This window comes from Pangasianodon hypophthalmus, chromosome 3, assembly GCF_027358585.1.
Source record: "Pangasianodon hypophthalmus isolate fPanHyp1 chromosome 3, fPanHyp1.pri, whole genome shotgun sequence".
NCBI classification, from domain to species: domain Eukaryota; kingdom Metazoa; phylum Chordata; class Actinopteri; order Siluriformes; family Pangasiidae; genus Pangasianodon; species Pangasianodon hypophthalmus.
In genome coordinates, this window is record NC_069712.1 from 25,082,624 (window position 1) to 25,106,747 (window position 24,124).

Sequence of the window (24,124 nt, forward strand, 5' to 3'; positions counted from 1 at the left end):
TTCATTAACAGGCACTGTTTCAAAGATGATCAAATGTTTGCTTGTCCAAATATATCAAAAAAGCCAACAATTTCCATGGGGTGTACTTATTTTTTTCCACATGACTGTATAGGCATTTATGCCGTTAAAGGCTTAAATGGTTCCAATCTTGCCCATTTATGGAAGTGCGCAAAAATACTATACTAGAGAATAGCCAAAGTGTCATGTTTAGACAACGTAGTTTTAATGTACTCAAAACAAGAGTTGGCCATTTATATACTTCCTTGTTTTGTAATCAAGTATTATTGATCTTCTTTTTCATTCATTTTGTTTATTTTAGACAGGTCAGGCAGTGAGGTTAATGGCAGTGAGGCAGGGCAGCAGCTTTCAGCAGGTAGTCTATTAAAACCAGATTATTGGTACATGTGTTTGTACTGTAATCTATAGGCTGTCGTACTGTTTCAACATAAGAAATCATTTGATTCATGTACTTATTAATAGAAGTATTCAAAGCTACTAGCAATTTTTCCCACAAAGGTTTACACTAGGACAGATTTTCAGAGTATACTGACAGTGACCAAGGTATATTTTGTACATTCTGTCAAATCCAGGGGCACTGTTTTCAACTTTTGGCTGTTTAAAAAAAAAAAAAAAAAAAAAGTATACTTTGGGTGAGCATAATTAGCCATGGCAGTTGACTTTAGTAAAATCAATTTGACAAAAAAAACAGTATTTCACACTTTTGTTCTTAGATATCATCCAGGTCGGATATTTAACGATAAGCATATGGCATGATTAAACCATGAAGACATCAATATGAAAATATTAGGCCTCTGGGGGCTGAGCTCCCCATACCTTAAAGTCCTAGAAATGCACCTGTTCTGATCTTCCTCTATTGCTAAGGAATGGGGACAGAAAGTGCTTGGGCCCCTTAAGCAGGGGCTTAACTCATCTTTTTGAGGACAGGTTCATGTCATGTGCTGTGTTGTACTCAAAGTGTATCACTCAAAATACTTACGGAGTGCAGAATCTCCAGAAATTTCAAACAGGTACTGAGGAAGCAGGTAAATGTCCTGTGTTCAGATGGCGAAATTCCCATCTTCTGCATCCGGAGCAGATACACAATCACCTCTATATACAATTCCACAAGTCCATGAAACACTGTTGGATCAAGGCAAGACCACCAATTTCCTTGGGGAAAAAATCATGAAAGAAAAGGAGAAACAGAAAACAGTTGTTAGAAATTAAATGAAGTAGGTGAATTTTGTTTTTTGTATTCTTGCTCCCATTATTAACATTTTGGTTCTAATGAAAAAGTTAGTGGCTAACTAGCTAGTCCCTAGGACAAAAGGTAATTAGTTAACTTACATTTCTTCATTTTCTTTGGTTGAACAATGAAATTTTTACTTTGACTATAAGAAATAAATCATGTCAGTTTTAAATTAGATTAGTCAGTACCAAAAACAAAACTGGAACTACTCTAACAAAATAATTTAAGACCAATCATGGTGCAAAAATGAGTACATCCCAATGAATGTGTTAGGAGAAAAACATAAAATAAAATTCTAATTAACAGGATTTCACCAGCCGATGAGTCTAATCAATCATCATACAGGTGGCCACAGGATAATTGACAATTAAGAGTGGTATTTAAGAGAGAAAATCCACTCCCATATAATGCTGAAAAAATGGCACCACATGGAAAAGAAATCTCACAAGGCCTGAGAAAGAAAATAATTTCTTTGCACAAAAAAGGTCAAGGTTATAAGAAAATTAGTAAAGCATTGCTAATAAGTTTGAATACTGTCGCAAAAGTGATCCAAAATTTCAAAAAGGATGGACTTGTGGGAAGCTTGCTGAGATGTCCAGGCCATCCATGGAAGTTAACACCTCATCAAGAGCATTTTGTGATGAGAGAAGTTGAAGAAAATTGCCATGCAAGTTCAGCACAGTTAACTAAATCATTAGAAAGTCAAACTGGGGTGAGTGTTTCCCGTGGCATCATATGACGTACACTGCAGAGGAGTGGCATGCATGGCTGTCGTCCACGAAGGAAGCCACTGCTGAAGCCCATGGGTTCCAAACTGTATGGCATCGCAAGGGTGAGGAGTACAATGAAAAATGCACGGTACCATCAGTAAAGCATGGTGGTGGCAGTGTTCTTGTGTGGGGTTGCACGAGTGCTGCAGGTGTCGGGGAGTTGCATTTCATAGATGGCATCATGAATGAACAGATGAACTGTGAAATACCGAAAGATAAGATGCTACCTTCACTCCGTGCCCTAGGTCACTGGCACTCTTTCAACACGATAATGACCCAAAACATACATCTAAGGTCACTGTTTCATTCCTGAGGAAGAACAGGGTAAAAGTGATTCAGTGGCCAAGCATGTCACCAGACCTCAAGCCAATAGAACACTTGTGGGGAGTTCTGAAAAGACAAGTTGAACTTCATTCTCCATCCACCACCCAGGATCTAAAAGAGTTCATTCTTCAAGAATGAAAGTTTATACCAGGCTATTCAGAGGACCACTTAAAATGAGAGGTAAAAGCCTGGATAGATTAACAGGCAGAACTCACAGCCTCAAATATTCATAAGGAGCTGAGACATCTCCTAGGTCAGCCTGATCTGGTGCGGTCTCATCGGCCCTGTTTGCTTTAGATAACATAAAATCAAATGGGTGATCTAAAGGGATAGGGAGACATCTAGTGACAGTAAAGAGAGTTAGAATGAGTAAGACAAATTAGAATAAGCCAAAGATCATGCACTACGGTCAGCTCTTCAGTGTTCACTCTCAAGACCGACCTCCTTTATTGCTTGGGTTTTCATTTTAATAAAATTATTGTTGATTTTGAGACATTCTGGTTTCCTTACTTATCCTCAAACCTATGTGTCAGACAGGAAGAATTCTCGAGGACAACTGTCAGTAGGGCCAGCTTAAGAGGATTCAGGGACAATGTTCCTTTTACTTAGTCAAATTCATATTGACTATAACGGAATTATAAAGGACCAAAAGTAATTGGAGACTTGGATGCTCAGCTGTTCCATGGCCAAGTGTGTGTTATTCCATCATTATTTCACTTACAAGTAAGCAGATAAAAGGTCTAGAGATGTTTTTAAGTGTGGCATTTGCATTTGTAAGCTGTTGCTGTTAACTCTCAATATGAAGTCCAAAGAGCGTTCACTGCCAGTAAAGCAAGTCGACATTAGGCTAAAAACAAATCCATCAGAAAGATAACAAAAACATTAGATATGGCCAAATCAACTATTTAGTACATTCTTAAAAAGGAAAAACACACTGTTGAGCTCAATTCTTTCCTTGCTGAAGAAAAACCCCTTTACACCAGTTGGCCAGATTAAGAACAACATCCAGGAGGTTTCAAAGTCAAGAAACAAGAGAGGCCTTCACCAGAGTAAATACAGAGGGTTTACCATAAGCTATAAACGATTGGCAAGTCTCAAGAACAGGAACACCAGATCAGAGTTTGCCAAAATCATCTAAACAAGCCAGTGCAGTACTGGAACAACATCCTACAGACAGAGTCTATTGTCTATTGTGTTGTGCATTGCCTCCTTGATCTTGCCTCTGTGGCACCACTTTGATCCTGCAGCACTCCTGTTCTGCCCTTGTTATTTCAAACACTACCACGTCTTTCTTCTCCTCTCTGCTTGCCCAGGACTTCTCCCCAGCCAAGGCCTGTTCATCCAATCTGGACTCAGCCAGCTGATCACCTGGTCCACTTCTATTTGGGCCCTCCACTACCGCCCTGTTCACATAGGGGGATGTACAGGTCTTACCAACAGATTTTGTTGGTAAGACCTGTCTTTCTCCTGCTTGTATCCCAAGCTGATGGATTGAAGTGGGATTTGCAGGATGTTCTTCCCAAAGAGGCCGGTGTCAGAGAGTCATCTTGGCAGCCCCAGCCACTTTTGGATGTATGAGTTTGCTAGCCCATCCATCCTACTGACTGCTGAAGAGGGGATTTCACACAATGGCCACATGATCCTATGGTAGAGGATTAACTGATAGCACATCACTTTGTACTTTCTAGGGAGCTGGCTCTCTTGTCGATCCTGGCCAGACATTCTGTGAGCTGTTTCTGTCTTAGTTGTCTGTTGGAGAGCTCTGCTGGGCTGTCCACATATATGGTGATGTTACATGCAGTCCATTCTAACTTGGACAATTTTCCCAAGATGTGCATCAGAAACACCGGTGAACATGTCTACTATAGCCAAATCTCACTATATATTGGAAAACAAAGCTCAGGAGTAACAAACAGATAGACTGTGTAAAATGTCATGCAACCTCAGGCTGTTAAGCAAACCTGGCCTCGAGACCGTGGCACTGTTTGATGTCACCGGCCAGGATGGGCCAGTGTGCAAGGAAACAGAAGCGCAGCAAGTGAGCAGGCATCCATGCTAGGCTAAAGGCTAACCCTAGTCGCCTGGCTCTACCATTCATCTCTTCTCCAATGTTCACTCCATCATCAATAAACTGGACTATCTCAAACTACAGTTAACATGGAACATTTTTGTTACGAAAATGTGGTTCAAAGACAGCATTCTGGATGCAGCCATTCGGCCAGCCGGGCTAACCACACATCGTGCCAACAGAATAGCAGCACTGTCTGGTAAGACTTGTGCTGGTGGTTTGTGTGTTTACACAAACAATGATTGTTGCAGGAATACTGTAGTGGTCTCAAACTACTGTTTGAGCCACTGGTTGAGTGGAGAATCAGTGCTGCCAAAATTCTACCAGCATGTTGATTTAACGACCTGAAATCCAGCAGCATCTCCATTTTATTTTTTTTACATTTACATTTATGGCATTTGGCAGGCGCCCTTATCCAGAGCGATTACAAAAGTGCTTTGAAGTCTATCAAAAACACATTCTGATACTGGCACACTAGGTCACAAACTAGGAATACTATCAGTCCAAAAACTCTGTTGGGGAGGTAATAGACAAGCGCTCAGACAGTACTTTTTTTTTTTCTCCATTTCAACTTCTCCATTTCCTGTTGAAGTTGGACAGAGCTACCACCTATAGAGAGTATCCAGACCAGCTGTCTCACTGTCTGGTATGGGAATTGCACAGTTTCAGACGGCAAGACCCTACACCAAATTCAGGGTCTCTCCACCCACCATCAACACCTCCTTCAACAAATGCTACATCTGCAAGTCCACCATAATTGTCAACAACTCCTACCACTTTCTTGGACTTTTCATCTTCTTCCCTTCTGGCAGAAATTACCAGTGCATCTGTGCCAATCTGGCAGAAGGTACCAGTGCATACCACCACCAGACTCCGCAACAGCTTAGTTCCTGAGGCAGTCAGAATTCTCAACACACTGCTGCCTCCCAACACTCACCTGGACAGTCAATACATCCCAAAAGCTACCACTGTACATCTATTACTGCACGCCTACACTTTATAATGCTATTGTGACGGGAGTGTCCCAGGCTTTTGATGGGCTGCTTTGCCAACAGGGGGATTTCCTAGCGAGTGCTCCAGAATGTTGCTGAGCTCCGTTTCCAACCACTCCCATGCTGTCTCCTTGTTTGCCTTTGGTCACTTAAGCTTATTTCTCTTGCCTGGTTCTTTCTTTGCCTCTTGTTGGTCTGGCTCAGTTGGGGGAAAGCTAACTGTGTAGTCTCTGCCCTCAAATGCCAGAGGGTTTCTCTCCACTGTCTGGCTTTCTTCTGCCTTCAGCAGTGTTGGGTCCTTCAGTTCTGTGGTTTTTTCCCCTAGATTTGGGTCCCACTTCTCTGACCTGCAACTGCAGTGCAAGTTTGCTGTTGGTCTTTCCCTCCACGCTTCGCTTTTCCGTGGTGGACTTGCCACCCTCTGAATGTGATCACCTTCTCCCACCCACAACTGCACTTCTGAAGGGTTCTTGTGTTGTTGTTAGTATTCGTTCCAGTCATTTTTGTGTAATCTGCCTGGTTAGGCCCATCTTCCTCCTCGCCTCACGGAGGGCCTTCGGGTTGTCTTCTTTTATTTCTCTTAATTTAACTAATGATAATGTTAGTTTGTAAAATTACTTTTGGTCCCCAAAAAAGGGGGGCACACAGGAAAAAGTGCTGTAGTTCCTACATTGTTCAACCAATTTAGATGCAAATACCCTCAAATGAAAGCTGAGACTGCACTTTGAGCTCATATACAATATTTAATTTCAACTACAATATACTGTGCTAAAATAACAAAAACTTTGTAAATGTCCAAATATTTATAGACCTAACTGTAATTTTGCTTTGTTGTGTTTACATAATATTAGGCATACTGAGCTTTATTCCAGTGTACTGAGGAAAATGTAACCTTACAATGAGCCACTTATTGTAGTAGTAGTAGCCTAGCAAATAAACAGCAAAATATCACATAAGTGATATTTTTTGTTGTTTAAAATTTCGAGTAGTATTTTCCTAATCAATTAGGTGTAATGAGTATACAATTAATCTAATCCTACACAATGTTACTTTTCAAAGGGAAATGGTTTCATATTAAAACGCCTTAGTGCATAATTGGCAAGTATTTATAACCAGTTACTTCTCATATTACTTTAAATTGTCTAATCACCTGTGGTAAGAACGACAATGCGGGATTCCGGTATGATTCACCCAACACAGATGCCTTTCCTACATGAAAACTTGACAATGCATGATTCTTACCAAGCACTTTGAGGGGAGCATTGCTGAGGCGGATGACTGCCTTGGCAAAGGGAATGGTGAGTGTGATGTAAGTGTTGGGGTTTTTAAACAGAGGACACTCTGGAAGTATGAGGTAGAGCCTCAGTGCCTCAATATCGGGAGGAGAGCTGCACAGGTTGGGAATCAAATGCCTCTCCAAACTGGCAGCGATCTGCATTTTTGGGAAATAAACAGCTATCAAGTCCATGTGCATGGTACATTTATAAAATGAATGAAAAACATCTGAACATCTTGCAATTTCAGACCAATTATGAGGACTTTTTTGTCAAAGGCTCACTTGCTGTGTGATATGTGGATAATCAGGCTGGATGAGTCTGTGGAAGAGGAGGCGAGCCATGTTCATGTCCACCCCAGGACATTTACTGCTAGTGTGATAATGATCTGGATGACTGGAAAATTATTAATTACACAATACCAAACATTTAATTCGGCAGTTCAGGGTATCATAAAATTGACACAAGTACAGAAATGGAATTATATAGCAAGTATATTATAATTTTACATTACATTCGCACTATCCTAGATAAATATGACAAATATTGGAATAGTTAGCTGAATAGGCCTGCATAGAATGACTATTCATAATGTCCTTCCATTATTATGCACCCTGAATTTTTCTCCAACTAATATGTTAATGGCAAAATTGTTTGAGATTTGTATTCTGAATTCTCTGTTTCATTTTAAAGCCATAGTTTTTGAAAGTTACACAAAAACACAGCACACTGTAAACATGTTTTTAGAATTTCTAATCTGCCTTTAAGTTTACATCGCCTTGAGCATAAAACATAGATAATACTCTTAATCAGCCACTATTCAAATGTACAGTCATTGCTGTTTACTTTAAAATTAATCACTACTGTCCCCTTATTAAGTAATCTCTTCCAGTTTATTGTTTAAGTTTATTTTTAATTGAAGCTACTAAATCATTGCAAATGAAATGATTTTAAAGCAAATAAAAAGAAGATAAGAAAATCATACTTTACCTTGTAGAAAGAAAACTCCCATTTAGACAACTTGGTGAGGAGAATACATCATCAATCTCACTATAAGAAATTTAAAAAATAAGAAAACTATTTGAAAACTAGACAAAACGCTCAAATATAAGATTAAGTGACATGAATACAGAAGTAACTAAATAAAGCTAGTATAAAATAAAACTGTACTGATTTCAGCTATAATATATTGTGTATACTGTACACTGTAATTTCTGGTGAGAGTCTTCCATGACCGTGGCTCAGCCATTTCTGTATGAGGTCACCATTCAAGCTTAAGACATGCTGATTACAATGTTGTATTCGCAGATCATCTGGGGGAGAGCCATTCTTACCAAAAAAAAACAAACAAACAAAAAAAAAAACAAAACATGTAAACTCAAGCAAATTTAGACACCTTCCAGATTTCAGACAAATAATTTCACCAATTTACAGTACAGTCAAGTCTATAAATATTTGGTAATGGTTATTATTATTATTATCATTATAAAAGTTATTGTTATTTATTACCTGTCTTCCAGTATATTGGAGTTCAGTATGAATAAACTGCAGAGTTTAGCTTTAATTTAAGGATATTCGCCTCCAAACTTGGTGAACTGTGTAGGAATGTGTAGAGCACTTTTTTATAAGTGGTTCTCTCCTTTGTAAGGGAGTAAAGTAACTGGACAATTAGCTGCCCAGCTGTTCCATGGGCAGGTGTGAGTTATTCCCTCATTATCTCACTTACAAGGAAGCAGATAAAAGATCTAGAGTTGACTTCAAGTGTGGCATGTACATGTGGAATCTGTTGCTGTTAACACTCAATAAAAGTCTACAGAGCTCCCACTGCCAATGAAGCAAGCCATCATTAGGCTGAAAAATCAAAATGAACCCATCATAGAGATAGCAAAATCATTGAATCATTAGGTGTAGCCAAATCAAATATTTGGTAAATTCATAAAAAAGAACACCAAAAGGCCAGGAAGACCATGGAAAACAACTGTAGTGGATGACAGAAGAATTATTTTCCTGGGTAAGAAAAACCCTTTAACAACAGTTGGCCAGATGAAGAACACCCACCAGGAGGTAGGTGTATCTGTGTTAAAGTTGACAAGAAGGCGACTTCACCAGAGTACATATAGTATGTTTACCACAAGATATAAGCCACTGGCAAGCCTCACAGGCCTCATTAGAGGTTAGAGGTTGGGGTTTGTGGGGGCATTGGTACATGTAATTCCTACACTGTTTACCTTGATGTAAATACACTCAAATTAAAGCTGAAAGTATGCACTTTGAGGTCATATTCATTATTTAATTTCATCTCCAATATACTGTAGTAGACAGCCGAAATAAGAATAACTTGTTGTCCAAATATTTATGGACTGCATAACCATAATCTTTGTCTTTTCTGACTGGGGTGCAGCTACACATTCAATTCTCAAACAAATTTCAGACACTTGAAACATATAAAATAAAAGATGGCTTGTTCACAAAAAAATATGCTTGCCAAAGCAGGATGTACAGAAAATTAGGACAATGTTAAATGGATCAAAAATGGTATAAAACATTAAGATCACATTGCAAAAATCAATGGAGTGTATAAAATAAATGAAAGTAGGACTAGACAGCAGAGTGTTATTGTAAGCTACCAATTTTGGTGGTATTAACATCCAAAAAATCTGAAGACTTAAATATTAAAATCCAAGAAAGACAAAAATTAAAAGTTTTAAATGAAAAGTTTTTTTTAACTCATGAAACCTATGTAGTGAAAATATAACCCTTTCTGTTCCACTGAAGCACGTAAATAATGCCATACAGAGTGAGAGCAGCATTTTACTAATAATTTCATGAGCATAATTTACATTATAGAAAAATAATTATACCGTATATTATAGTCTCCTCCGAAGGTATTGAAATGGCATAGCCAATTCTTTTGTTTTTGCTATACATTAAAGACATTTCAGTTTAAGATAAAAAGATGAACATGAGATGATAGATCAGAATTTCAGCTTTTATATCCTGATATGTATGTTTACATTGGTTAAACAACTTAAAACATGGCACCTTTTGTTTGAAGTTTGAATTAGATATTAAATATTAGAACATGTGACTGACAAGTGTTTCTTGGTGCTCAGGTGTGCCCTGGTAGATTGACTGTTTAAAGACTTAATAGCTCTGAATGTCTTTTCTTGGATTAAGCCCTGGGTTTTGCCTGTCAATACTGCATTTATTGTTAAAAAGGATAAACCACCATGAAGACCAGAGAGCTGTCTCTGGAAAAAAAGCCATTTTAAAACTGAGAAAAGAGGGAAAAAGCATTGGGCCAAGCACAAGAGCAAACTGACATTTGAATGGCTGAAAGATGAATAAATCGAGATGGTGGAATGGCCTAGTCAAAGTCCAGACCTTAACCCAAATGTAAAGAAGAGTGGGCCAAAATTTCTACAAAACCATGCAGAGATTGATAAACTCCTACAGAAAATGTTTACTTCGAGTTATTGCTGCTAAAGGTGATTCTACATGTTACTGAATTATAGGGTGTACTTATTTTTTCTCACCTGGTATCTGAATGTTGGTTTAATTTTTGGGGAAAAAAATTACTATACATTTAAATCTGCTGTGCTTTTTTTTGTTGTCACTTGAGGTTGTTTGTTTGAAGTTGGCAAGGACCACACAATCATTATTTAGGACCGGTTTAAAAAAAAGAAAAAGAAAAATAGATTTTTTTGTATGTATGTATACATTAATCTCTGCATTCCAAATCTTCAATATTCTCCTACCTGAGGACAGTGGCAATGAGCAAAGCTCTGGTCTCCACCAGCATAAATCCTCTTCACACAGTAGAACTCAGCCTCTTAAACAGGCAATAAAGACAATTATTTTTTTATGGATCAAAGTCATGTTGTTTTTTCTAGTAATTGCAAATAATTAATTTAAAATAATACATTTAAAACAATAAAACAAACATAACATACATCAAAATATACACAGTGAAAGATACAGCTTTTCTGTTGTCCAATCCAGTCAGTGTTTTTGAACTAGCTTTGTTTCAAATCACATGCTTTGCAAATTGAGAGTGCATTTCCAAAAAGTCAACAAAGAATTTCCTTTTTCTGACTTGCATGCAGTACTTCCAATTACAATAAAAACAGATAGATGGAAATTCCACTAGTAATACTCAATAACTAACACGGTTGCGCTGATTGCTGGGATAAAGCAGAAATTTAGAATCTTGGGCAGACCTACTAAGCTAGAAAGTTAACAAATTTATCTTAAATAACTTAAAGATTAATTTTCAGTATCTGAAAACTACTGATAATGAAGACACAGAAGGCTTGTTAGTGCAATAATGATTAGTAGTAAGCTCTGAATCACCTGGTATATGTATACTAACCAGAATCTATTGGTATGGGGTCACTGTGAGCTCTCCACTGGCCTTTTACAGGAGCAGGACTTATCCTGTTGCAGGTGTAACGTGTGCCAAGTTGTCCATTTCCTCCAAGACCAAAAGAATCAATCTTGCCAGAGGATGGAATGAATGCTAGGGTATGCTGCCTTGTATATTAATAAAAATAAAGCCTTACTGTACATTAAAATTTTCATGAATTGCTAAATCCTGATTATTATGTTGGCTTGACAGAGCCAATATTATGTTCTTCATGATCTTTATTTTCTTATTATGTTGTCCTGTCAGAGCCATCATACCGATCTTATTATTATGGGATGTTTGGATGCTGCTTTCAAATGATTTTAGGCCAAGTTAAGTCAGAAATACTTGGAACACGACTGCACCCAATTAACATGCTAGCAACCAACTGAAATTCCATTGCAACTGGGTAGTTACAACCTAGCAACCACATGGGACAGCATACCAACCACCTAGCAAACTCCTGGTAAGCACATGGAATGACATAGCAATCACTTAGCAACACCCTAGCAACCACCTGGAATATTAAAGTAATCATCTAGACACACTGTAGCAACCACCTAAGAACACACCACAGCGACCATATAAGAACAGCCTAGCAACTGGCTGGAATAATTTAGAAACCACCTAATATCACCCTAGCAACCCATTTGGGATACCAAAGAAACCACATAGAAACACCCTAGAAAACACTTGGAATACCATAGCAGCACCTGGAATATCATAACACCATAGTAACCTCATGGGATGTCACAGGGACAACCTTGTATTACCCTAGCAACCATTTGGGATAGCATAGCAACACCTTAGCGAATGATTGGAATGCCACAGAAACCACCTAGAAACACAGAACCACGCAGAAACTGGGTGTAATACCAAAGTAACCACCTGTATCACCCTAACAACCATAAAAACAACCTAGCAACCACCTACAATTCCAAATCAACCACATAGCAACACCGAAACAACCAGCTAGTAACACCCTAGCAACCACTTAGGATACCATAGTATGGTATGACATAATGACATAGTAACAGCCTAGCAACCACTTGAAATACCAAAGCAACGACATAGCACTGACTTATTAACCAAATGGAATATCATAGCAAACACCTTTTAACACCCTAGCCACCACCTGAAATACCATAGCAATCACCTAGTAACACCCTAGCAAACATCTCCATTAACAGAAACCATGTGGCAACACCCTAGAAACCATGTGGCAACACCCTAGAAACCACCTGGAATATCATAGCAACCACCTAGCAATAACTTAGGAAAGACTTAGCAACAATTTAGCAACCACATGGGATACATATAGCAACCACCTAGCAACACCCTAGCAACCACCTGTAATGCCATAACAACCAGCGAGTAACACCTTAGCAACATCTTGGAAAACCATAGCAACCACGTGGAATACCAACACAACCACCTAGCAACATCCTATCAACCAACTGTAATACAATAGCAACCACCTAGTAACATCCTAGAGACCACTTGGCATACCATAGCAACCATGCAGCAACACCACAGCAACCACCTGGCATACCACAGTGACTACCAAGCAACATATTACCAAGTGCATTTTTCTCCCATAGTAAAACACGGGGAATGGTTTGTTGGTCCTACCTTCACACGATTTGAGCCCTTCTTAATTCAGATATATCACAATCCACCACGCTCCTTAAAATCTCAAAATTCTGGACTTCTGGTAGTTCCCAGAATATCAAAGTCTACAAAAGGTGGTAGAGCATTTTCGTATTTAGTTCCTAAACTTTGGAATAGCCTTCCTGACAGTGTTCGGGGCTCAGACACAGTCTTTCAGTTCAAACATAGACTAAAGACATATGTCTTTAGCCAGGCATACACTTAACACGTACCATAACCTTGTACTTCAGTACATCTGATTAATTGCGCATTATGATTTAGGGTTTACTAATATTATGAACAGCAGCTACGCTAATTCCTTTCCACTTGTTTCCCTTCTTCTACCCATCCCGAGGCACATAGAGATTGTGCCAGCTCCAATAGACAGAGGCCAACCCTACGAGGATCCTGAGGCATCCAGAGATGGACCTGCTCCAGCTGGTTTCTGCCTCATGAGGATTTGGGTATCTAAAGCAATGCTACCAACACTATGTGGACTTTGAGGAAGACAACAACCAACAAATTAATATACACAGAAAATTCTACGTGACTATAAATAAATGCAGAAAGGACATTGTTCATATCACACTCTCCAGTGTCACCCAAATGAGGATGGGTTCCCTTTTGAGTCTGGTTCCTCTCAAGGTTTCTTCCTCATATCATCTAAGGGAGTTTTTCCTTGCCACAGTCGCCTCAGTCGCCTCAGGCTTGCTCACTAGGAATAATTTTGTCTAACATCTAGGACTGTTTGCATGTTTTTGTTTCTGTTCGCATGCTTTTTGTTTCTTATGTTCTGTAAAGCTGCGTTGAGACAATGTTCATTGTTAAAAGCGCTATACAAATAAAATTGAAAAAAATTGAATTGAATATACTGAAAACAATTAAAACTGCATTGCCCCACCCACTAACGCTGTAGCCACTTTCGAGAATATGACAGAAACAAACTATTGCACTAGGAACCAATTGATATTCCTTCGCAATCACCTGGATACTACCCAGCTGCCACCTGGGATAACACACAGTGGATATAAAAAGTCTACACACCACTAAATGGTAGGTTTTTGTGATGTAAAAAAATTAAACCAAGATACTCACCGGAATTGGACAGTAGAAGACTGGAAAAAAAACAGGCGATTTTATTTTTCTAATCTTCAACTGTCCACTTTGGCTGAGCCTGTGACCATGATAGCCTCAGATTCCTGTTCTTGGCTGGCAGGATTGGAACCCAACTCTATTGCTGTCGTAGCCCATCCACCTCAAGGTTCTACGTTTTGTGCATGCTGAGACGCTTTTCTGCTCACTACGGTTGTAAAGAGTGATTATTTGAGTAACTATTTCCTTCTTGAACCAATCTGGTCATTTTCCTCTGACCTCTCTTATCAACAAGTAATTTCCACCCACAGAACTGTTGCTCACTCAATGTTTATTGGTGTTCGCACCATTCCATTTAAACTCTAGAGACTGTTGTGTGTGAAATTCCCAGGAGATCAGCACTTTCCGAAATACTCAAACCAGCCCATCTGGTACCATCAACCATGCCATGGTTAAAGTTACCAGGTGTGGCTGTGGAGTGTATTATGTTTTCTCTAAAATTGATGAAAAAAATTATGTAAATAACTATATGAATTCATGACTGCTTCTTGATAATTCTGTGAATTAAACACCAGTGAAAGGCACTTTTTCTTTTCTCCTTTTATTTGGAAGTGACTCTGAACAGACCCATCACAAATGAGTACAAGAAAAACATACCTGTCAAAATGGGAAAAATTTTGAATACAAAATATAAATATAGCTGCAAGCAGCAATTACGCGGCCAAGCACAACAGAGGCAAAGTAAGGAGCTAAGCAACCATCAAAGCATAATCTATCAACACAAAATCCATAACTTATTGCTGGCATGGACTGAAGATGACACTGAGTCGAATTTGGTGAAAATCAGACGAACGGTCTGATAAGCAAAAATATGCTTTTTTCATATCTCATGAGCACTAGGTGGCGCTGTTCCAAAACTGTGCAGGTACTTACAAGTCTTGATGACTATGACATATACTGAGTTTGGTCTGAATATGCTAAAGCGCTACAGAGATATAGCCTCACGTCCATTTCGGCATGCTCATCGTCAAATTCTTTCAGGCATTATTTGAGAACAGGCTAATCAACTTGAATTCCGTAATTTTTTGACGCCATGGTCTGAAGATGATCTGATTCGATTTTTGTGTGTTTTCAAAGCATTTCAAAATCGCGGAAAGCAAGTTCGGCCGACCATGGCACAATTGGTATCATTGTTCTCGGCATGAACCAAGGAATCTATCAAGACCAGTCTCATGACAATTGGTAAAAGTAATCAAAAGCTTTTAGTATTTTTTTGAAATTCTGTTATAATTTCTGACCACAAGGTGGTGCTGTCCTGAAATTTTTTGAGTACCTTCAGGGCGTGGTGCCAAAGACGTACCAATTTTCGTAACGACACTCCAAGACATTCGTGAAATACAGCATTTTACGACTAAATTCAAAATTAAATTTCATATCATTTGACTCAGTATGTCCCACAGACTCTAAAGAGACTTTTGACAAATCATTCAAAAGTTATAAGCAAAAATTTGATTTTTTTTTTATCTTGTGAGCACTACGTGGCAAAACTGTTCTGAAACTATGCAGGTACCCTCAAGTCATGATGGCTATGACACATCCCAAGTTTGGTCTGAATACGCTAACATTTTGTCAAATTTGTTTGCATGTGATTTGAGAATGGTTTGACAAATCAACTTAAATTCGATAATTATTTGTCAGCATGGTCTGAAGATGATCCAATTTGATTTTTGTGAAAATCGGACAAACAGTCTAGCGTGAGTTTGAAAAAGTATGTTTTTCAGAAAATTCAAAATGGCGGAAAATGACGTCATAGGGTGCATTTGGCTCAGCACGAGCAAAGGAATCAGAGGAAAGAAGAAATTTTGTTTCTAGCCCTTATGCTTCAAAAGTTATTAGCATAAACATGAGTGCAAATTTGAGTTGTTGATGGTGCTAGAGGGTTTGAGATAGCAACTCCAAATTTGCTATGGTAACATTTCAGACTGTCCCCTATATGTGTGCCAAATTTCATAACTTTCCTATGTACAGTTCTGTGCGCTGCCATAGACTCAAGAGCGGAAGAAGAAGAAGCAGAATAATAATAATTATTATTATTAAAGCTGCAAGCAGCATATTTGGGGGCCAAGCACACAGACTTGGTGAGCCACACATTCACAGATTACAATCACAGAAGAGTGATTTGTAGTTTCACTCATGATGTGTACGTTTTGACCACAGACAGTGGAGGAATTCTTTAACTGTAGGAGGAAAGGTCTAGATGAACAAATGGCAGCAGGGTGGCATTGCTGCAGCATTGTTTAGACAGGTGCCAAAATGATGTGAACCAAATTTGGTGAAGATTGGACAAGATTTTGAGGAGGTAAAAAATGTAAGCATTTTTTAGCATGTTATTATTACTAATGACCAGTAGGTGACGCTGGCACGAAATTTGTTGCATAGCCTCAGGTCATGGCCCTAAAGATGCTTACCAAGTCGTTGGTGAGATACAGCCTCAATTCCTGTTCGGCAGCATCACCGTCAGATTCGTTGTCCCATTACAGGCAAATTTTGTAGGAGGAGAAGCAAAAAAAACTGGTTTTGACAAAATCCGAAATGGCGGAAAATCTACTTAGGCAGAAATTGACGTCACAGGGTGCACTGAACTCGTCTCGACCCAGGGAATCCAGAGATATCTGACTTTTAAATTTTGGACACATGGCTAAAAGTTATTAACATAAATGTACTTCCAAATTAGGAACAAATTTGACCCGATGGTGGTGCTAGAGCGTTGGCAATACTTGGCCCAAATTTGTTCAGAATGTTCTTTTTTTACCAGATGGTTCTATGGGCTCCCATAGACACCCTAGCCAGAAGAAGAAGAATATAGCTGCAAGCAGCGATGATGGGCCCAAGCACTATGGTGCCATTGCCACCTGGTGGGTGTATGAAAACAATGCACAGTGAAGCGAGTAGAGTAACTTGTTTTGCGCTGATCTGTTAGGTTAAGCCCAGGTCTAAGGCTTTACAACAGCTTCCATGTCCAAACATACAGCTCAAATTTGGTGATATAATGCATGAAAAAGATAAGAGATATGTGTTGTTATCCTTATCAGCCATTAATTAATTGTAGTGAAGTAATGTGTAGCAGGCATATGCATTTAAGGGGATGCAACATAGCCCCCATGATCAAACCTACAACACCAATTTGATCTAAATCAGACAATGCACTTAGAAGATATGAGACTCTTCCTGTTTCCCTTTTTTGTCATTAATTTAATCCCTCGCCATGGCCACGCCTTTCGAGATATAAAAAATCTGTTAGCAATTTAGCATCTTCAGTGTCTTGGCATAATGTTGACCAAGTTTGGTGATGATTGCATGAATCCCCTAGGAGGAGTATTTAAAAGTTCAGAGCCTGCAATTTTCAAAAAAATCCACATGAAATCCAAAATGACCTACTTGCTGTTGGGCAGAGCAAATGAGTCATTTTGAAAGTTGTCTGGCATGATGAGAACAATATATGTACTGAGTTTGGTGACTGTAGGTGAAACTGACCCCACCACTTTAGTCAAAAGGGGCGCTACAGAGCCCCTCCACGCCCATGTCTTAGCTTTTGCCTATGCCTAATGGCCGACAACTCTGATGAGTGTGCCAACTTTCACGAAATTTCAAGCATGCTAAGAGCCTCAAAACACCCGAATATTCAAAGAAAAGAGTAATTGAGTTTGATGCGTTACCATGGCAACACTATTTAAGATCTCAATAATCCTTTCGCAATTTTACATCAGCCCTGTCTCGACATTACTCTGACCAAGTTTGAAGTGATTCAGGTAAATATAAGAAGACTATTTAAAAGCCTGTTTTAAGTGACACACTTCCTGCTGCCAGTTGGTGGCACTATGACCATGACCCACAATAGCCACATCCATGTGCTCGGACCCCGTGACCAAACATACAGCTCAAGTTTTATCTAAATCACTCAATGCATGCAGAAGATATGACACTTCCTGTTTCCCTTTTTTGGCCATAAATGTTGCCCTGCCATAGCGAAACCGGTCGAGATACCAAAAATCCGTTCAAAATTAAGCATCTTCAATGTCTTGGCATAATGTTGACCAAGTTTGGTGACAATCGCATGAATCTCCTAGGAGGAGTATTTAAAAGTTCAGAGCCTGCAATTTTCAAAAAATCCACATGAAATCCAAAATGACCTACTTCCTGTTGGGCAGAGCTAATGACTGTCATTTTGAAAATTATCCAGCTTGATGAGAACAATATATGTACCGAGTTTGGTGACTGCAGGTAAAACTGACCCCACTACTTTAGTCAAAAGGGGGTGCTACAGAGAGAAATATCAAAAATCTGTTAGCAATTTAGCATCCCCAATGTCTTGGCATAATGCTGACCAAGTTTGGTGACAATCACGTGAATCCCTTAGGAGGAGCATTTAAAAGTTCACCGCATACACTTTTCACAAAATCCGAAATGGCCGACTTCCTGTTGGGCAGAGCTATTGATTGTCGGTGCGAAAGTTGTTCGGGTCAATGAGAACAATATGTGTACTGAGTTTCGTACATATATGTATAAGTGTGTACGATATATGCACCAAGTTTAGGTACCGTGTAAAAGGGGGCACCCGAAACCAAAAGCCCCCGAAACCTTGGAAAAAAAAATAATTATAATAAAAAACAAATTAACTAGCAACCACCTAATATACCATAGCAACCAAGTAGCAACACCTTAGTCATAACCCTGGATCCCATAGCAACCACCCAGCAACTCCCAAACAAACCACCATGAATAACATAGCAACTGCTTAGCATCACCCTAGTAAGCACCTAACAACACCCTAGCAACCACCTGGTTTAACATACCAACCACCTAGCAACACTATTGCAACCACCTGGCAACACACTAACAGCCTTGCTGGATACCAAAGCAACCACCTACCAGCCACCTAGCCACACCTTAACAACCACCTAACACCCTAGCAATCACTTAGAAATAACACAGCAACCACCTGGGATGACACAGCATCTGCATAGCAACCACCCAGCAACCTGTCATAATATAATCCCCATAAATACCTATATGTTTTAGACTTTTAACTGTATAACCTTCAAAGATATCATTTTACATGAACGTTGAACATTTACCTTTAAATTTCAACATTTCAACCTTTAAATTTTAGATATTTTTAATAGTTTAACCTTTAACCATTTAAAATTTTAACATGTCATCAATTAACAATGAAACATTGTAGTATCATTTAATCAGCTCTTCAGCATGTTTCACTGGCTCTGTGAAGCCAACACAAAGTTTGTCCATGAGCTTTCTTCTAGTTAACATTGTAATTCTAGCATTACAAGTGGCATGCAAACAAGGCTGGGTCACGTAAATGATAGAATGAAAGTAACATCATCTGCAGCACATATACCATCAGGTCCAAAAATATTTGGACATCGACAGATTTCTTGTCTACCACAGTATATCAGAGTTGAAATTAAATAATGACCTTAAAGTGCAGACCTTCTGCTTTAATTTGTGGGTATTTACATCCAAATCAGGTATATAGTGTAGGAATTACAGCAATTTTTTATATGTGATCTCCCCATCCCACCATTTTTTTATGGGATCAAATGTAATTGGACAATTGGCTGCTCAGGTGTTCCATGGCCAGGTGTGTTATTCCCTTATTATTTCACTGACAAGTAAGCAGATAAAAGGTCTAGATTTGATTTCATGTGTGGCATTTGCATTTGAAATCTGCTGCCGTTAGAGTTTACTAAAAAAAAAAAATAAAAAAAAAAAAATAAAAAAGCACATACAGTTCTGAAATAGCATCCGATGGACAGATGAGACAAAGACCGACTTGTACCAGAAAGATGGGAAGAGAAGTGTATGGAGAAGGGAAAGAACTGCTCATGAGCCGAAGCATACCTCCTCATCTCGTGCATTGCCGCCAGCGGAACAGGTTCCCTTGTATTTATTTATGATATAATCTAGAGCTGTATAGAGCTGTATAGAGCTATATTATCTGCCCAGATTCAGTCAAATGCTTCAAAATTCACTGGATGGTGCTTCACAGTACAGATGGACAATGACCTGAAGCATACTACCAAGACTTTTTAAGGCAAAGAAGTGGAATTTTCTGCAAGGGTCAAATCAATCACCTGACTTGAATCCTATTGAGCATGCATTTCATTTGCTGAAGGTAAAACTGAAGGCAAAACGTCCCAAGAACAAATAGGAACAGAATACAGCTGCAGTTAAGGCAAAACCAGTGCACCACCAGCATCTAGTGATGTCTGAGGGTTCCAGACTTTAAGCAGTCGCTGAATGGAAAAGATGTGCAGTATTAAAATGACAATTAAAACTGACATGGCAAAAAAACAATTAAAATATATAATAGTATATACATATAAAAAGTGCTGTAATTCCTACAATGTTCACCTGATTAAGATGTAAACACCTTCAAATTCTACTGTGTTAGACAGCTGAAATAACAATAACTTTGTCAATTTCCAAATATATATGGACCCGACTGTTGTTACTTCTATTTGCATTTTGGGACCAGGTTTTAAAAGAAAGATTTATACTTACCTACCACAAGCTACTTGTGTAACAACATTCCCCATGAGTTCAAAAACCTTTCGCGGGTTAACTTCGTGGTTTATGGTGTTGTGTCCCAGCTGACCATATCCACCTGCTCCAAATGTGAACACACCTCCCTCCTAAAGCAGTCAAAATAATGTTGGTTAAAAAAAATACCCAAAGATGTCATGCCTTAAGCTACAAGTGCTATTCAAATCGTAATTGCTTGTATATAAGTGTTAACGAAGAGCCGCAGAAATACTATTCCAGGTATTGCACCCTAATCTACAGTATATCCACTGCATTTGTAGTGTTTGTGCCATTATAATGGACAATTATTACAATACCCTTCACAGTACTGAGAAAAGAACAAATGAAAAAGGCCTTAAATAAATCATTAAGTAACTGGAATGTCTTACTGTATTGCTGCAATGTTCAACATTTAAATAAAACCACAGAGATTTCTTTCTGTGGATACCTGAAGACATTCTTTCAGGTGTCTCACCTCATAAGACTTTTGCTGTCAGAGTGAAAAATTAAAATTTTACCTTTGTTAACGCAGCAGTGTGATCCTCTCCACAGCAGATATAAACGACCCTTTGGGACCTGAGTGTCTTCAGCAAGGATGGAAAACATCGATCTTCAAAAGAAGAAAAAATTAGAGATATTTTCATTGCTGTACTAGACCCTAGGCCAATTTCATTAAATTAAAATGAACTAACTTACCTTTGTTATCATTTAGGCCCAACTGGCCAAACTTGTTTCGCCCCCAACCAAATACAGCCCCAGACATGGTGAGTGCGAAGCTGTGAGCACCTCCTGCTGAGATCTGGGCAAATGGGATGCCCTGTAAAGACTGGATGACTTGTGGCATCAAGACGCAAGGTCCCTCTTTCCCCAGTCCTAACTGCCCATACCTATTCTGCCCCCAGGAAAAAATCTGTCCCCCTGTTTTAAAGAGAGAGAAAAAAAACAAGCATAATGAAGCAATCTGGTAATAAGATATTAGTATTAGTAATAAGTTATTAGTGACCAAGCCAGAGAAAACAAGTATATTCAGAATATCTAAATTACAACTGCAATACAAAAACACAGATTAGGCCACTAACAATTCTTTCAGGGCCCCGGACAGCCACATATCTTTCCACCTAGAGTTAAATAGTTTGTTATTGTCAATATAGAGTTTCCCACTATGAGTCTTAACTGGGCATGTACTTTGTCTAAGCCCAAAAAACAATGATTGAGTATCATACTTACTCCTAGAAAGTGCAAGGGAATGTCTATAACCACAGGAGACCTGGACAACATGGATCTCTGACAAACTCTTGATTGTTCTGTGGAGGAGGTTTCGTTTAAATGAGCAAATCAAATGCATATTACATTACCATTATCACTGTAGTAGTATACATATTTGGAATTGTTTCCCTAAAATCCCGCAAGAATAAAGATTATTGTATGTCCCTAAAGCTACAAGTAGTGTTGCTAGCAGCATAACTACATATTTTAGTACCATGGCAGTAGCAAAGCAACTTTACAAATAATGTAATGATGAAATCAAGGCCATCAAACATCCATGGCCATATTTTTCAAATGTGTATGAGCATCAAAGGTTCAAATGGCAAAGGGTACCAGACTTGTTTTTTTAACCTATGTAAACTTTAAATTAAAATAAAATTTAAGGACACATATAAAGGTTAGGTTAGATCATCAGTTTTGTTTTTGATATTGTTGTTAATAACCTTACTGATTAATTTAAGAGGGTGATCAGGAATCATAGCTTGAGGTGTTATGTACACCGCCATAATGGATTTGAAATGAAGCAATCAAGATGTGACTGAAGTGTAGGCTTTCAGCTTTAATTCAAGGGGGTTTAGAAAAATATTGCATTAACTATTTAGGAATTACACCCATTTTTACACAATCCCTCCATTTTTTTTCACAGGCTCAAAAGTAATTGGACAAATGAACAATTCTAAATATAAAAATAATTTTTAATACTTGGATGTAAATGCTTTGCAGTCAATGACTGCCTGAAGTCTGAACCCCACAGACATTACCAAATGCTGAGTTTCCTCCCTTGAGATGCTTTGCCAGGCCTTTACTGTACCTGCCTTCAGTTGCTGCTTCTTTGTGGGTCTTTCTTTCTTCAGTTTTATTTTCATTAATTGAAAAGCATGCTCAATTGGGTTGAAGTCACTGACCGACTCGGCCATTTAAGAACATTCCATTTCTTTGTGTTAAGAAGCTCTCAGATTGATTTTGCAATATGTTTTGGGTCATTATGCATCTGTATATATAGTATAGCTCTACACACTTAAGAATTCATCCTGCTGCTTCTGTCAGCAGTCACATCAACAAACACCAGCAACCCTATTCCATTGCCAGCCATACATGCCCATGCCATAACACTTCCTCCACCATGTTTGACAGATATGGTATGCTTTGGATCATGAGCCCTTCCTTCCTGTTTTTTTTTTCACCAAAGAAAGAATTCCTCCAGGCCTTTTCGTTTTGCTGCTGAGCTCGCCAGTACATTCCTTCTTTTTAAGAATGTACCAGATTGTTGATTTGGCCACTGCTAATATTTCTGCTCTCTCTCTGATGGGTTTGTTTTTTCCCAAGCCTCATGATGGCCTCCTTCACTTGCATCGATACCTCTTTGGACCACATATTGAGAGTTCCCATGAACCAAATGCAAATTCAACACTTGAATTCAATCAACTCTAGACCTTTATCTCCTTAATTTATCATGAAATAACAAGGAAACAGGCCACACCTAGCCATGAAACTGCTTATCAATCAATCATCCAATTACTTTTGAGCTTGTGAAAATAGAGACTTGGTTGTAATTCCTAAAAGGTTAATGCAAAATTTTTGTTAAACCTCTTGTATTCAAGCTGAAATTCTATTCTTCAATCACATCTTGATTGCTTCATCCATTGTGGTGGTGTACAGAGGTAAAATTACAAAAACTGGACCTGACTGTATGTAATGCAATGTTGTATGGATTACCATATGCCCATTAACATTGACTAGCTAGCTAGATATTTCCAGAAACAAACTGAACCAACACTAGTGCAGTGAGCCGTCCCTGAACCTGTTGCTTTTTTGTTGATTGTTGTTTTTTAGTTACAGTGGATATAAAAGGTCTACACTCCTGTAAAAATGGCAGGTTTTCATGATGTAAAAAAAAAAAAAAAAAAAAGATAAAATCATGTCAGAACATTTTCTATCTTTACTTTAAAATAATGAAAAATGTACAACAACCTGGTTGCATAAGTGTGCACACCCCTAAACTAACTTAGTTGAAGCACCTTTAGATTTTATCACGGGATTCAATATTTTTGGGTAAGAGTCAATCAGTTTGGCACATCTTGACTTGGCAATATTTTGCCATACGCTGCCAAATTAGCTAGGCATCTCCTGTGCACAGCCCTCTTCAGGTCACCGCAGAGTTTTTGGATTGGCTTTAGATCTTGACTCTGGCTGGCCATTCCAAAACCTTGATCTTGTTTTGGTGAAGCCATTCCCTTGTTAATTTGGAGGTGTGCTTCGGGTCACTGTCATTTCAAATTTCAAAGTTGAAATTCCTCTTCATCTTGAGTGTTTTAGCAGAAGCTTTAAGGTTTTGCACCAAAATTGACTGGGATTTGGAACTATTCATTATTCCCTCCACCCTGATTAAAGCCCCAGTTCCATATGAAGAAAAAAAGCAGCCCCAAAGCAT

General features: G+C 38.6%; 1 protein-coding gene across 8 annotated transcripts in view; it reads right to left on the reverse strand.

Annotated features, from left to right (window-relative positions):
- The window catches only part of herc4 (HECT and RLD domain containing E3 ubiquitin protein ligase 4), a 73,946-nt gene that overhangs the window by 40,485 nt on the left and 9,337 nt on the right, over positions 1 to 24,124 (reverse strand). For all 8 annotated transcript variants that reach the window (XR_008301464.1, XR_008301465.1, XR_004577835.2 and 5 more), the window contains exons 4-14: positions 21,655 to 21,731; positions 21,124 to 21,345; positions 20,946 to 21,037; positions 20,407 to 20,537; positions 11,050 to 11,210; positions 10,436 to 10,509; positions 7,882 to 8,006; positions 7,668 to 7,727; positions 6,962 to 7,073; positions 6,646 to 6,835; positions 998 to 1,170 (exon numbers count right to left, since the gene is read on the reverse strand). Coding sequence is in view for 5 of the 8 variants with exons in the window: in XM_053232723.1 (XP_053088698.1) it covers positions 998 to 1,170; positions 6,646 to 6,835; positions 6,962 to 7,073; positions 7,668 to 7,727; positions 7,882 to 8,006; positions 10,436 to 10,509; positions 11,050 to 11,210; positions 20,407 to 20,537; positions 20,946 to 21,037; positions 21,124 to 21,345; positions 21,655 to 21,731 (1,417 nt within the window). In the remaining 3 variants the exon portion in view is untranslated. The remainder of the gene's footprint in view (positions 1 to 997; positions 1,171 to 6,645; positions 6,836 to 6,961; positions 7,074 to 7,667; positions 7,728 to 7,881; positions 8,007 to 10,435; positions 10,510 to 11,049; positions 11,211 to 20,406; positions 20,538 to 20,945; positions 21,038 to 21,123; positions 21,346 to 21,654; positions 21,732 to 24,124) is intronic.